Genomic DNA, 14,812 nt, shown 5'->3' with positions numbered 1-14,812 from the left:
GCCCTCGGCAGGGGGCTCTGCAAGCAGCAGACGCTCAGCCGGGGACATGTGGGCCGGGGAGGAAGGTTGCTGGGCCCCTGTCACCTGCTCCAGGCCTTCCGGAACCAGAAGGACCAGCACTGCTCAGAATGGCACCAGGGATGGTCAGGTGCAAGGCGGACCCCGAGTGGCTCCTGCTTTGCTCCTGGCCTTCCTGAGTGGGGGGGCACCCGTCAGTCCCGGGAGGACAGATGGCCCCAAGGCAACCCACACACTTTGGGGAAAATGTATGTACACAGGAGGTCATCACAGCGGGGTTGGATTCCAGACCTGGGCACAGCCCTGCTCGGAGCCTCGGGACAGAGCTGATGGCCTGATGGGAGAGGCCATGCTCAGGCTCCCTGCAGGACACTGCAGCCCTGAGCCCGTCTCACAGACTCTCAGGGCTCTGCCTCCGCCCACAGCTCAGACTCTGCACCCCATTTCTATCAGCCCAGCTGGGGTTTGGGAGAGGGCCCAGCTCAGGATCTAGTTGCTATTACACCACAACACCATAGTGCCCATCAAAAACCCCACACTGGAGGCTGAGCCACCGCCCTGTCTCCAGGATTTTGAATGAGGCCATGTCACCAGAGGTAAGACGGCTATCACGAGCGTGCAGCCCGTAACCCAAACCCACTGTGGCCACAAGCATAGCCTCAAACTTCAATAAAGCCAAGCCAAGGACAAGAAGCCAATCTTAGGAGAAAGCACACTCAGAACGTAATATTGTGGAGAGTCACATGGAGGGAAGTGCGAAAGGAAGGGGAGAGGATGAGCCCGCCCACTCAGGTGCGTTTGGCGGAGAGCCAGGCGTGCTGCCTGAGGAGGCTGCGCAGAGGACGTTGAGGAGGCCCTCCTTGTAAAGACGACCGCTCCACCCGCAGAGCAGCAAAGGAGGACGACTGGGAGTGGAAGACTGCTTTAGGAGGGTTACAAACGGAAAGCATTGGAGTTCCTGCTGTGGCTCAGCGGGCTCAGAATCCGACTAGCACCCATGAGCATGCGGGGGCAAGCCCCGGCATCACTCAGTGGGTTAAGGATTCAGTGTTCCTGAAAGCTGCGGTGTAGACTACAGATGCAGCTTGGAGTGGGTGCGACTGTGGCTGTGCTGGCGGCTGGCGGCTGTAGCCCAGATTCGACCACTAGCCCAGGAACTTCCACTGGCCACAGGCATGGCCCTAAGAAGGAAAAGAAAAGAAGAAAAGGGAAAAATGGAAAGTATGGCATTAAAAGGCAAAACAAGATAGACACCAAACACATCTGTCTTCATGTTGAGCACACGTGAGTGTGCCCAACAGGCCCATTAAAAGGACGAGACTGAAACTGGATCCCGAAACAAAACCCAACTCTGAGAGCCCTGAGCAATGTGCATAAAAGGAGAAAAGTCAAAAGACTTGGGTAAGGAAACGCCAGGCGCGTCCGGCTGTTTTCTGTGTGACGCACTGTGGAGCTCTGTGTCCTGGGCAGGTGACTGTCCTGGGATCAGCTCCTGTTCCCTCAGAGGAGGAAGGCTGGGGCATGGCCCGTCACCTCCTGCTTGAATCCTGCAGCCTCTGGAGGCAGGGCACTGTCGTCCGTATTTTTACCGACAGGGAACTCGAGGCTCGGAGCATCTGTGCGGCCTTTCCAAAGGGACCTGGTCGTGTCTGCAGCTTGATGTACCGACCGCACAGTCACTGACCCACCAAGACTACCCACATGTGGCAAGTTGCTATTCTGCTGGTGACACTGCCAATCAAATTCAGCAATACATTAATAGGATCATACACTATGATCAAGGGGGATTTATCACAGGGATGCAAGGATTCCTCAACATCCACAAATCATTCAGGGTGATATACCACAGGAACAAACTGAAGAGTAAAAACCACATGATCCTTTCAACAGAGGCATAGAAAGCTTTTGACGAAATCCAACCCCCATCTGATAGAAAGTGGGAATGGAGGGACCCTACCTCAACATAAAAAAGCCACATATGACAAACCCACAGCTACCATCGTTCTCAATGGTGAAAAGCTGAAAAAATTCCCACTAAGATAAGGAAAGAGGCAAGGATGTCCACCCACACAGTGTCTATTCAACGTAGTTTGGGAGTCCCAGAAATTTCAATCAGAAAAGGAAAAGAAATATAATGATTCCGAACTGGAAAGGAAGAAGGAGAACGATCAGTGTTTGCAGATGACATGCGACTCTGCAGAGAAAATCCCCAAGACGCTGCCAGAACCCTGGGCTGCTCTGCTGTGCAGCGGATGTTCGCAGAGTGTGTGCATCAACTGGACCTCAGTGAAAGAGAGAGGCCGCTTCCACACCTTGAACGGAGAAGCCAGTTCCGTCTTCATAAACACGGTCAGGAAATTGGCACAACATTGCCAGTTAAATACACTTTGATAATAAATAACATGGCCATCACTTCATTTGTGCCGTACTTTAGATTCAGTTATATGTGACATCGGAATACCTGTATCTACAAAACTGAAACACTTTCTCAGACACCGACAACAGACGTGTGGTCGCAAGGTGGGGGAGAGGGAAGGACTGGACTTCGGGTTTAACAGATGCAAACTCTTCCGTTTAGAATGGATGAGGGTTGAGGTCCTACTGTACGCTGCCAGGAACTATATACAGTAGCTTGGCATAAAACACGCTGGGAGATAGTAAGAGGAAACGAAGCACATATGTAGGTATTACTGCGTCACCTTCCTATACAGCAAAAATTGGCACAACATTGTAAATCAACTATACATTATTTACAAAAAAAATAAAACTTAAAATATTCAGGAATATTTTAAGAATGAAAGAAGGCCAAAATGCTCATGAAAAGATTCCCAACATCTCTAATCATTAGGGAAATGTGAACCAAAACAGCCACAAGGTATCACCTCACACCAGTCAGAATGGCCATTATAAAATCTACAAAACATAAATGCTGGAGAAGGTGTGGATAAAAGCGCACCCTCCTCCACCAGTGGTGGGACTGTAAGATAATGCAACCAGTATAGAGAATAGGAGGGAGGCTACTTAAAAATGAAATAGAGAACTGCCATATAATCCAGATATCACAATCCTGGCCATCCAATCAGAGAAACCATAATTCAAAAATATATATGTTAGAGACACATGAAACAACTTCCCATGAATCCTGATGCTCTATCCCCAGGTAAGCACCACAACAGAACAAGGTCTTCATGTTCTTACGACAGAGGGGGTTCTGCCCACCCCTCCAGGCGAGTCCACTCTGTCCTGCAGTTGGTTCAGGGGACTGGTGGGTGCAGCAGGAGGAGCACAAGTGCAGACACAAGGAGGGACTCCCAGCACGTGTGCGTCCTTGGAGACGCCACAGAAAGCTACTCCCCTGAGTGAGTTTATTTCCTGAGTGTGGGGAAAACAATGACTTCTCCATCAGCGGTTTGTGTGCCACGGTGGAAATCAGAATGGCCCACGAGTGACAGGTGTCTACCGTGACAAAACTGATGCAATGAAAAGACAACTTCGTAAACGCCATCCAACAGGCCAGCATCAGGACCCTCATGCCTGCCTTGGGCACCTGCCACTTTGAGGTCACGCGATGCCATAACCGCTTATATACTAGGAGGCCATGCAAATAGGTTCCTCCCTCAGCAGATAAAACCAGCCCTGCCATGACCCTGCAGCTCTGGCAAGGAGCCCAGCCCCAGGATCCCGTTCTGTGATCCGGAAAGAACACAGACCACCCGCTATGGAGTTTCGGCTGAACTGGGTGGTCTTGTTTGCTCTCCTACAAGGTAAATCCTGGGGGGGGCGGAGAAAAAAGGGGATTGGAGGTCACCTCAGTGGGCATGTGAGAGTTTTCTGACCAGGATGTCTTTGTGTTTGCAGGTGTCCAGGGTGAGGTGAAGCTGGTGGAGTCTGGAGGAGGCCTGGTGCAGCCTGGGGGGTCTCTGAGACTCTCCTGTGTCGGCTCTGGATTCACCTTCAGTAGTTATCAAATGAGCTGGGTCCGCCAGGCTCCAGGGAAGGGGCTGGAGTGGCTGGCAGCTATTTATACTAGTGGTGGTAGCACCTACTACGCAGACTCTGTGAAGGGCCGATTCACCATCTCCAGAGACGACTCCCAGAACACGGCCTATCTGCAAATGAACAGCCTGAGAACCGAAGACACGGCCCGGTATTACTGTGCGAAAAGACACAGTGACGGGACGGCTGTGTGAGCCCAGACAAAAACCTCCCTGCAGGGACACAGGGTCTGGGCTGCAGGGGGCGCTCAGGACCCACAATCACTGTGTGTATGTTTCATGCCCAGGAGCAGGTGCAGAGGGAGGTGAAGGGCTGGTTTCCTGCCAGGGTCTGGGGCTGCCTCTCCATGTAGGCATCTCCCTGGGGGATCCTCTTTGGACACATGATTCTGTGCTTACACTACAGGTTCTGCAACACAAAGGCCCTCTGAGACAGGAAGAAAAAGTATCAGTGTCATGCACAATAGACAGAGAGTAATTTACGATTTCAATTCCTGATTGTTCTCGTCCAAATATTGAAAAAATCGAGAAGGTTCAGGCATACCACACTGGCTTTAAGCAGAGGGAATCATAGACTTGCTTCCTCCTTTGGAATCTCAGTCCTTGCTTGCTGTTAGGTTGGCAGACACTGCCAGGGTCCTGGCTCCTTGCTTTCCTATAGTTCTGATGCATGCACAGCCTAAAAGCAGGGTACCACACCAGGACCCTCACGGGCCCCCAGGAATGATGCCAGGTAGACAGGACGTGGGCGGAGTGTCCTTTCTGGGCTCTTGCTTCCAGGTCCAATACACTCTCCATCGACATAGGTGAAGCCTGCATCCTGTTCTGCTCTGTGGGTGACATGGTGACAAATAGGAACCATGAAAATTATCTCAATCAACACGTAGATAATTGGTAGGGAACGTTTACACTCAGGTCGATGATAACATGTGGATTTTCAGAAAGTGCTGTAAACCAATGGGCAGGATCCCGCCTTCACCACACAGTCCGAGGTGAGCACTAGGCAGCAAGAGAAACACCCCTGCTCTCATTCCAGGAAGCAATCACTGCAACCTCACTAGCCATTGCCAACTCTCTCCAGGAATTCCTGCGAGGGGTGGGAGGCAGTTCCTCTTTTGAAAGCACAGGCCTGGGAGTTCCCATCATGGCACAGTGTTTGACAAATCTGACTAGGAACCATGAGGTTGCGGGTTCGATCCCAGGCCTCCCTCATTGTGTTAAGGGTCCAGAGTTGCTGTGAGCTGTGGTATAGGTCACAGACATGGCTCCGATCCTGCGTTGCTGTGGCTCTGCTGGAGGCCGGCGGCTACAGCTCCGATTAGACCCCTGGCCTGGGAACCCCCATATGCCACAAGAATGGCCCACGAAATGGCAAACAGACAAAAGAAGAAAAAAAAGGAAGAGAAGGAAACCACAGGCCCTGTTAGCAAAGTATAGACTTGGGAACTACATCCAGTCTCTTGGCATAAAATATGAAGAAGAGAATATGGAAAAAGAATGTACATATAAGTATATCTGGATTGCTCTACAGAGAAGAGGTTGGCACAACACTGTCATCAACTATGCTTTAAAGTAAAATAAACAAAAAAAGACAAGCAAAACAGCAAGAGTTCTCTCTTCCCTGATGTAGGCTCCCACAGCTCTGCTGCATTCCACGTGCAGACTGAAGGGCTTAGCTCTACCTCCTTCAAAGGCAGGTACACCTAGACCTACCCCACATGTCTGTGTGCAGATAGAAAAACAACAGAACACGTGAGCCTCCCACATATGTGTCTCCATGGCGCGTTGATTCCTCTGAGTTAAAGTTGCTTAAAGAGCATCCAACGCAGAGCGTCCTTCTGACCTCCTCTGTGTCCCTGAAGGAAGAATCAAAGCTCCCCTGGGCAGGTGCACCTGCTGCATCTGGAGGGTCAACCGATTCGGGAATTCCGGCCTAGAGGCCTCTGTCAGCAAACCAATTCCTTTTGTTTAGTAGAAATAATTACTTTCATTTCGTCTCATTTAGGTTTTACTTCCCAATGCATTATTTTTTCCTCTGTCATACAGCATGGTGACCCAGCTACCCAGACATGGATACATTCTTTCTTCTCACATTCTCTTGCTCCATCTTGTGACTAGACACAGTTTCCAACGTTACACAGCAGGATCTCATTGCTAATCCATTCCAAAGGCAATAGTCTGCATCTATTAACCCCAAGCTCTCAAACCCTCCCACTCCCTCTTGGCAAACGCAAGTCTCTTCTCCAAGCCCATGATTTTCTTTTCTGTGGAGCGGATCGTTCATTCTGTATGCTAGATTCCAGATATAAGTGACATCATATGGTACTGGTCTTTCTCTTTCTAACTTACTTCACTCAGGGTGAGGGTCTCCAATTCCATCCATGTGGCTGCAAAAGGCATTGTTCTGTTCTTTTTTATGGCTGAGTCGTATTCCATGGTGTGCATACACCACATCTTCCTGATCCAATTGTCTGTTGATGGACATTTGGGTTGCTTCCACGTCTTGGCCGTTGTGAACAGTGCTGCAATGAACATGTGGGTGGGTGTGTCTTTTTCAAGGAAAGTTTTGTCCGGATACATGCCCAAGAGTGGGATTGCGGGGTCATATGGAAGTTCTATGTATAGTTTTCTAAGGTATCTCCACACTGTTCTCCATAGTGGTTGTACCAGCTTACATTCCCACCAACAGTGCAGGAGGGTTCCCTTTTCTCCACACCCCCTCCAGCACTTGTTATGTGTGGACGTGTTAACGACGGCCACTCTGGCTGGTGTGAGGTGGTACCTCAGGGTAATTCTGATCTGCATTTCGCTAATAGTCAGGGACGGTGAGCATTGTTTCATGTGCTTGTTGGCCATCTGTGTATCTTCCTTGGAGAACAGTCTATTCAGGTCTTTTGCCCATTTTTCCATTGGGTTGCTGGCTTTTTGGCTGTTGAGTTGCATAAGCTGTGTGTATATTTTAGAGATTAAGCCCTTGTCAGTTGCATCATTTGAAACTACTTTCTCCCATTCTGTAAGCTGTCTCTTAGTTTCTCCTTTTCCTTTTCTTTGCTGAGCAAAAGCTTGTCAGTTTGATGAGGTCCCATCCGTTTATTTTTGCTCTTGTTTCTGCTGCTTTGTGAGACTGACCTGAGAAACCATTGGTAAGGTTGATGTCAGAGAATGTTCTGCCTATGTTCTCTTCCAGGACCTTGATGCTGTCTTGTCTTACACCGAAGTCTCTCAGCCACGTTGAGTTTATATCTGTGCATGGTGTGCGGGGGTGTTGTGCTTTCCATGCAGCTGCCCAGGTTTCCCAGCACTTCTTGCTGAAAAGACAGTCTTGTTCCCATTTTTCTGTCCTTGCCTCCTTTGGCAAAGATTAAGTGACCATAGGTGTGAGGGTTTGTTTCCGGGCTCTCTCTTCTGTTCCCTTGGTCGGTCTGTCGGTTTTGGTACCAGTACCACACGGTCCTGAGGACTGAGGCTTTGTGATGTTGCCTGAGGTCTGGGAGAGCGATGCCTCCTGCTTGGTTTGTGTTCCTCAGGACTGCTTTGGCAATTCTGGGTCTTTGGTGGTTCCATGGAAATGTTTGGAGAGTTTGTTCCAGTTCTGTGAAAAATGTCATGGGTAATTAGATAGGGATTGTGTTGAACCTGCAGATCGCTTTGGGTGGTACGGCCACTTTCACAGCATTAATTTTTCCAACCCAGGAGCATGGAGTATCTTTCCATTTCTTTACGTCTGCTTTCCTTTCTTGATGAAGGTTTGATACCTCTCGGCATATAGGTCCTCTGCCCCCTTGGTCAGGAGTATTCCCAGGTGTTTGAATTTTGGGGGTGCAATTTTAAGAGGTATTGTGTCTTCGCATTCCTTCTCTAAAGTTTCATTGTGCATAGACAGAAATGGGACTGATTTCTGAATGTGAATCTTGTATCCTGCTACTTTGCTGAATTTGGTGATCGGTTCTAGTAATTTTTTGGCCGCGTCCTCAGGGTTTTCCATGCATATACACATATGCGTGTCATCTGCGGACAGTGACGGTTTTATCTCTTCTCCTCCTCCTATGCGGATGCCTTTTATTTCGTTTGCTCGTCTGATTGCTGTGGCAGGACCGCCAGGGCTGTGTTGAAGAACAAGAACATCCCTGTCTTGTTCCAGATTTTAGCAGGAAGGCTTTCAGCTTTGCTCCATCGAGTGTTGTACTGGCTGTGGGTTGTCCTAAAGGGCTTCGATTATGTGAAGGAATATTCCCTCTATACCCACTTTGGTGAGAGCTTTTATCATGAATGGATGTTGGACTCTGTCTAATGCTCTTTCTGCAGCTATTGAGGTGATCATGTGGTTTGGCACGTCTCGCAATGTGGCGTAGAACACAGATTGATTTGCGTATGTTGAAGATCCTCGCGAACTTGATAGGAAGCCCATTTGGCCATGGTGTCTGCTTGTGTTTTATGTATTGTTGCATTTGTCTGGCTAAACTTTTGTTGAGAATATTTGTCGGGAGTGATTTAATTACATAGGCACTTCCCTTTCTGGTGATAGTTCTGGTCAAATTATGTATTTCTCCTTAAGTCAGTTTGGCTGGGCTGTAAGTTCCTAGAAACTTGTCCATTTCGTCTAGGATGTCAAATTTATGGGCCTGTCATTGTTCTGGGTGGTCTCCTGGGATTTTGGGTGCTTCTGCAGCATCCATTAAGATACTTCCTTTCTCATTTCTTGTTTTGTGTATATGGTTTCTCTCTGACATCTTCATGGCTGAGTCTGTCCAGATGCTGGGCAGTTTGATTTACCCTTTCAAAGTACCATCTGCTGGTGTGATTGCTTTTTTCTGTTTTTAAAATAAATTATTACATTTGATTTACAATATTCTGCAATTTCTTCTGTATAGCAAGCGACCCCGTTATACTTGTAAGTACATTCTCTTTTCTCTGCTGTTTTTTGAGGCACTCTTTACTGATTCCTTCTCAAATTCATATGACTGACTTCCTTCTGTTTGCTTTAGATTGTGTTTTTATTGTCTATATTCTAATTGTTTTAGGTGGTAGCTCAGGCTGCCTTGCTAAGGACTTCCCTGTGATAACTGCTTTGGAGGCATCCCACAGATTTTAATGGCTGCGTGTTCATTGTCCTTTTTCTTCAAGTAGTTTTATTTTCCTTTTGATTTCCTCATTGAACATTGGTTTTTTAGAAGCATGAGTGTTACTTTCCATGCATACAGGTTTTATCCATTTTTTCCAACAGTGATTTCTTTACTTCAAAATAGGCATTTGGGTACTTGCAATCACTATGGAAAACGGTAGGGAGGTTTCATAAAAATGAAATACAGAACTACCTTATGGCCAAATATCGCAGACCAGAGCATTTATAAAGGAAAAACCAAAATTCAAAAATATACATGAGATATTAGAGATAAATGAAAAAAATTTCCCATGAATCCTAAAGACACCCTCCCGTGTAAACACTACAACAGAACAATACCCTCAGGTTCTCATGACGGAAGGGGGATCTGCCCTCCCCTGCAGGTGTGTCCACTCTGTTCTGGAGTTGGTCCAGGAAGCAGGTGGGTCCAGCAGGAGGAGCACAAGTGCAGACACGAGGAGGGACTCCCAGCACATGTGTGTCCCCGGACCGTCCACAAACCCTCTACGTGCGTAGTTGAAATTTCTTCTCGGAATATGGGGAAAAATGACTTCTACATCAGAGGGTTGTGTGCAAATGTAAAATCAAAATAGCACACGAGTGATAGGTGTTTACCGTGAAGAAACTGACGTAATGAAAATGCATATTCGTAAATGCTATCAACACAACCAACTTCAAGACACTCATTCCTGCCTTGGGGACCTGCCATGTTGAGGCCATGTGATGCCATAACCGCTTATATACTAGGAGGCCATGCAAATAGGTTCCTCCCTCAGCAGATAAAACCAGCCCTGCCATGACCCTGCAGCTCTGGCAAGGAGCCCAGCCCCACGATCCCGTTCTGTGATCCGGAAAGAACACAGACCACCCGCCATGGAGTTTCGGCTGAACTGGGTGGTCTTGTTTGCTCTCCTACAAGGTAAATCCTGGGGGGGGGGGAGAAAAAAGGGGATTGGAGGTCACCTCAGTGGGCGTGTGACAGTTTTCTGACCAGGATGTCTTTGTGTTTGCAGGTGTCCAGGCTGAGGAGAAGCTGGTGGAGTCTGGAGGAGGCCTGGTGCAGCCTGGGGGGTCTCTGAGACTCTCCTGTGTCGGCTCTGGATTCACCTTCAGTAGTTACAACATGATCTGGGTCCGCCAGGCTCCAGGGAAGGGGCTGGAGTGGCTGGCATATATTGCTAGTAGTGGTGGTAGCACCGGCTACGCAGACTCTGTGAAGGGCCGATTCACCATCTCCAGAGACAACTCCCAGAACACGGCCTATCTGCAAATGAACAGCCTGAGAACCGAAGACACGGCCCGGTATTACTCTGCAACAGGCACAGTGAGGGGAAGGGACACAGGGTCTGGGCTGCAGGGGGCGCTCAGGACCCACAATCACTGTGTGTGTGTTTCATGCCCAGGAGCAGGTGCAGAGGGAGGTGAAGGGCTGGTTTCCTGCCAGGGTCTGGGGCTGCCTCTCCATGTAGCGTCTCCCTGGGGATCCTCTTTGGACACAGGATTCTGTGCTTACACTACAGGCTCTGCCACACAAAGGACCCTGCTGAGACAGAAAAGTATCCTCCCGCACAATAGACCTAGAGTACCTTCACCTGTAATTAATGAGTGTTCTTCTCCAAATATTGCAAAACTTGCGCAGTGTCAGAAATACCTTCCTGCATTTAGGAAGACGCAATCATGGAATTGCCTCTTCCTTTTAAACCTCAGCCTTGCCTGTTGTTACCGTTGGCTGACACTGCCAGGGTCGAGAATCCCTGCTCTCCTCGGAATATCATGCCCATGAGACCTAAATGAGCAGGGCAGCACCGCTGGGTCCTCAAGGGTCCCCAAGGGTCCCCGGGAATGGTGCCAGGCAGAGGGAACGTGGGTGGGTGTGCTTTCTGCGCTCGTGCCTCCAGGTCCAACACACTCTCCCTTGACTTAGGTGATGCCTGCCTCCTGTTCTGCTCTGTAGCTGATTTTGTGCCAAATGAGCTTCGTTAAATGTATTTCCATTCGATACTGGGTAGGTAACCTTTATAGTCTGGTGGATAATAACCTGTGGATACTCAGACACTGCTGGGAACCACTGTGTTAGATCCTGCCCTCACCGCAGAGCCTGAGGTGAGACCTAGAATGCAGGAGAATCAAACCAGTTCTCGTTCCAGGAAGCGATTACTGCAACCTCATCAGCCACTTCCAACGCTCTCCAGGAATTCCTTGAGGGTGTGGAGCAATTTTAAAAGCATAGGCCCACTAAGCATTGTACAGAACAGGGAGCCATATCCTGTGTCTCATGAGAAAACGTGATGAAGATAACATGAAAGAAGTGACGTGTAAGTACATCCGGATCACTTCCCTGCGCCAAAATGCTGGCAAAACATTTTAAGTCAGCTGCATTTCACTGCAACGCAAATGAAGAAGAAAGCCAAGCAGAGCACACAAACAGCACAACACGGAAAAGAAGATCCAGCCCAGAAGCAAAGGCTCTCTGATCCCTGGTGTAGGCTCCACATCTCTTCTGCATTCCAAGGGCAGGCTGCAGAGCTTAGCTCTATGCCTCTCAAATGCGGGGACACTGACACCTACACCACACGTTTGTGTGCAGATAGAAAAACGACATAAGAGGCACTCAGTGTTGGAGGCCCCCCCCCCCCCCGAATATGTGTCTCCATGGCACATTGATTACTTTACGCTAATTAAGAAGTAGCCAACACAAGGCACCTGCCCTTCTCTGTGTCCCTGAAGGGAGAATCAGACCTCCCCTGGGAAGGTGCAGCTGCTGCATCTGGAGGCTCAACAGATTAGGGAATTCGGGACTAGAGGCCTCTGCAAGCAAGACTGATCCCTTTTTGTTTCATTTTTTAGTTATGGTTTTTATTTTCTCCATTATAGCTGCTTTACAGCGTTCTGTCAATTTTGTGCTGTGCAGCAAAGTGACCTAGGCACACACACATTTGTACTCTCTTTATCCCACACTGTCCTCCATCCTGCTCCGTCATCAGTGACTAGGTACGGTCACGGTGCCATACAGCAGGACCTCACTGCTCATCCATTCCAAAGGCAAGAGTTTGCATCTACTAACCCCGGATTCCCAGGCCATCCCATTCCAACGCCTTCCCCCTTGGCAGCCACAAGTCTATTCCCCAAATCCATGAGTTTCTTTTCTGTGAAAAGATCAGTATGTTCCATATATTACATCCCAGACATAAGTGATATCCTATGGGTATTTGTCTTTCTCTTTCTGGCATACTTCACTTACCATGCGAATCTCCAGGTCCATCCATGTTGCTGCAAGTGGCGTTATTACGTTCTTCCTTATGGCTGAGTCACATTCCATTGTGTATATACACCACATCTTCTTAATCCTTTCCTCTGTTGGTGGACATATAGGTTGTTTCCATGTCTTGGCTCTTGTCAATGGCGCTGCTATAAAGGTAGGGGTGCACCACCCTTTGAACTGTGGTTTTGCCTGGCTATACGCCCAGGAGTGAGATTGTTATATTACCAGGTAGCTGTATGTTCGGTTTTCTGAGGAACGTCCGTACAGTTTTCCCTCATGGTTGTACCAATTTACAAAGGTGAAGGAGGGTTCCCTTTTCTCCACACCCTCCCTGGCGGTTGTTCTTTGTTGAGCTGCTAATGACAGCCATGCTGACAGGTGCGTGTGGATACTTCATGGTGGCTTTGACGTGCACTTCTCTGGTAAGTAGTGGTGCTGCACATTTGTTCATATGCCTGCTGCTGCCCGTCTATATGTCTTCTTTGGTTAAATGTCTGTCTAGGTCTTATGCCCATTGTCCAGCTGGGTTTCCTGTTTTTGTGGTGGTTGAGTTGGATGAGTTGTTGGTAAATTTTGGAGATTAAACCTTTGTCGGCTGGATCATTTGCAAAACTTCCCTCCCATTCTGTGCACTGTCTTCGCATTGGTTTTAATGGTGTCCTTTGCCGTGCAGAAGATTTCGAGTTCCATGAGGTCCCCTTGGCTCTTTTGCGTCTTTCCTGTCTTTCTTCTAGAAAGTGGATCCAACCAGCTGTTGCTGTGACTTAGGTCAAAGAGCTTTCTGCCTGTGTTTTCCTCCTGCAATTTTGCACTGTCTGGTCTTACATGTAGGTCTTTATTCCTTTGGAGTTTACTTTTTGTGCGGTGTTGCGCAACGTTCTGCTCTCGTTCTCTTGCGTGCAGCTGTCCAGGTTTCCCAGCACCGTTGACTGAAGACACGGTCTTTCCTCCACTCTGTGATCTCGCCTCCTTCGTCCTAGATTAGTTACCTAAAGGCGAGGGGATTATTTCCAGGCCTTCTGTCCTGTTCCATTCATCTGTGTGACCGCTTTTGTGCCGGTACCATAGGGGGTTGATGACTGAAGCTTTGTAGCAGTGTCTGAAGTCGGGGAGCCTTATTCCTCCAGGTCCCTTTTTTCCTTTCCATTCAGCTTTTGCTTTTCGAGGTCCTCTGTGTTTCCATACAAATTTCAAAATACTTTGTTCTCGTTCCGTAAAGAATGTCCTTGGTAATTTGACAGGGATTACACTGAATCTGCAGATCGCCTGAGGCAGGGTTATCATTGTGACTATGTTGATTCTTTCAATCCGAGAGCATGTTACAGTTTTCTTTCTTTCTTTTTTTTTTTTTAGTTTGTATGATGATTTTTATTTTGTTTTCCATTATACCTGGTTTACAGCGCTCTGTCAAGAGCATGTTACATTTTCCCACCAATTTGTGTCTTTGATTTCTTTCATCAGGGTTATGGTTTCATAGTACATATTTTTTGTCGCTTTAGGTAGATTCATTCCTAGGTATTTTACTTTTTGATGCAATGGTAAGTGAGATTGTTTCCCTAATTTCGCCTTCTGATCTTTCATTGTTAGTATTTGGAAATGCAATTGATTTATCTGTATTAATTTTGTATCCTGAAACTTTACCAAGTTCATTGATGAGCTCTATGAGTCTTCTGGTCGTGTCTTTAAGATCTCCTAAGTACACAATCACGTCACCTGCAAACAGTGATGGATTTACATCTTCTTTTCCAATTTGGAGTCCTTCTATTTCTTTTTCTTCTCGGGTTGCCATGGCTAGGACTGCCAAGGTTATATGGAATAACAGTGGTGAAAGAGGACCTCCTCGCCTTATTCCTGACCTCGGCAGAAGTGTTTTCAGTTTTTCATCTTTGAGAATGGGGTTTCCCATATATGGGTCTTCGCATATTGAGGTAATTCCCCTTGATGCCCACTCTCTGGCGTGTTTCTCAGGAAATGGGTGTTGAATTGTGCCCAAAGCTTCTTCTGCATCTATTGAGATGATCACATGGTTTTCATTTTTCACTTCGATGATGTGGTGTATCACCTTGATAGATTTGGGGCTGTTGAAGAAGCCTTGCATCCCTGGGATAAATCCTACTTCATCATGGTGTATGATGTTTTAGTGTACTTCTGTACGCAGTTTGTGACTATTTTGTTGAGTATTTTTGCAGGTATAGTCATCAGTGATATTGGCCTGCCACATGCTGTTTTTGTGGTACCTCTGTCTGCTCTTGGTATCAGGGCAATGGTCACGCCGTAGAACGGATTTGGGAGTGTTCCTTCCTCTGCAACTTGCAGAGGCACAAACCTCTGCAGATTCTCTGGGCAGAGCTGAGATGCCGGTTTGTGTCTGTGTTTTCCTTGCTCAAGCAGGTCACTGCTTTTGCAGGCAGTGGG

At 47.9% G+C, this 14,812-nt stretch overlaps 2 gene segments (V, D, J or C); both read left to right on the top strand.

Moving 5' to 3' along the window:
• The first annotated feature begins 3,622 nt into the window (after positions 1-3,622).
• LOC125135506 (immunoglobulin heavy variable 3-23-like) lies at positions 3,623-4,208 on the top strand. The segment is given in 2 exon segments: positions 3,623-3,782; positions 3,877-4,208. Coding segments are annotated over 2 exon segments (378 nt in total).
• A 5,710-nt stretch (positions 4,209-9,918) lies between these two features.
• Positions 9,919-13,326, top strand: LOC125136783 (immunoglobulin heavy variable 3-23-like). The segment is given in 3 exon segments: positions 9,919-10,054; positions 10,149-10,459; positions 13,301-13,326. Coding segments are annotated over 3 exon segments (383 nt in total).
• The last annotated feature ends 1,486 nt before the right edge of the window (positions 13,327-14,812 follow it).

The sequence above is a fragment of the Phacochoerus africanus genome, chromosome 9 (genome assembly GCF_016906955.1).
Source record: "Phacochoerus africanus isolate WHEZ1 chromosome 9, ROS_Pafr_v1, whole genome shotgun sequence".
Taxonomy (NCBI): Eukaryota; Metazoa; Chordata; class Mammalia; order Artiodactyla; family Suidae; genus Phacochoerus; species Phacochoerus africanus.
This window is presented reverse-complemented; position numbering and strand designations above follow the sequence as displayed.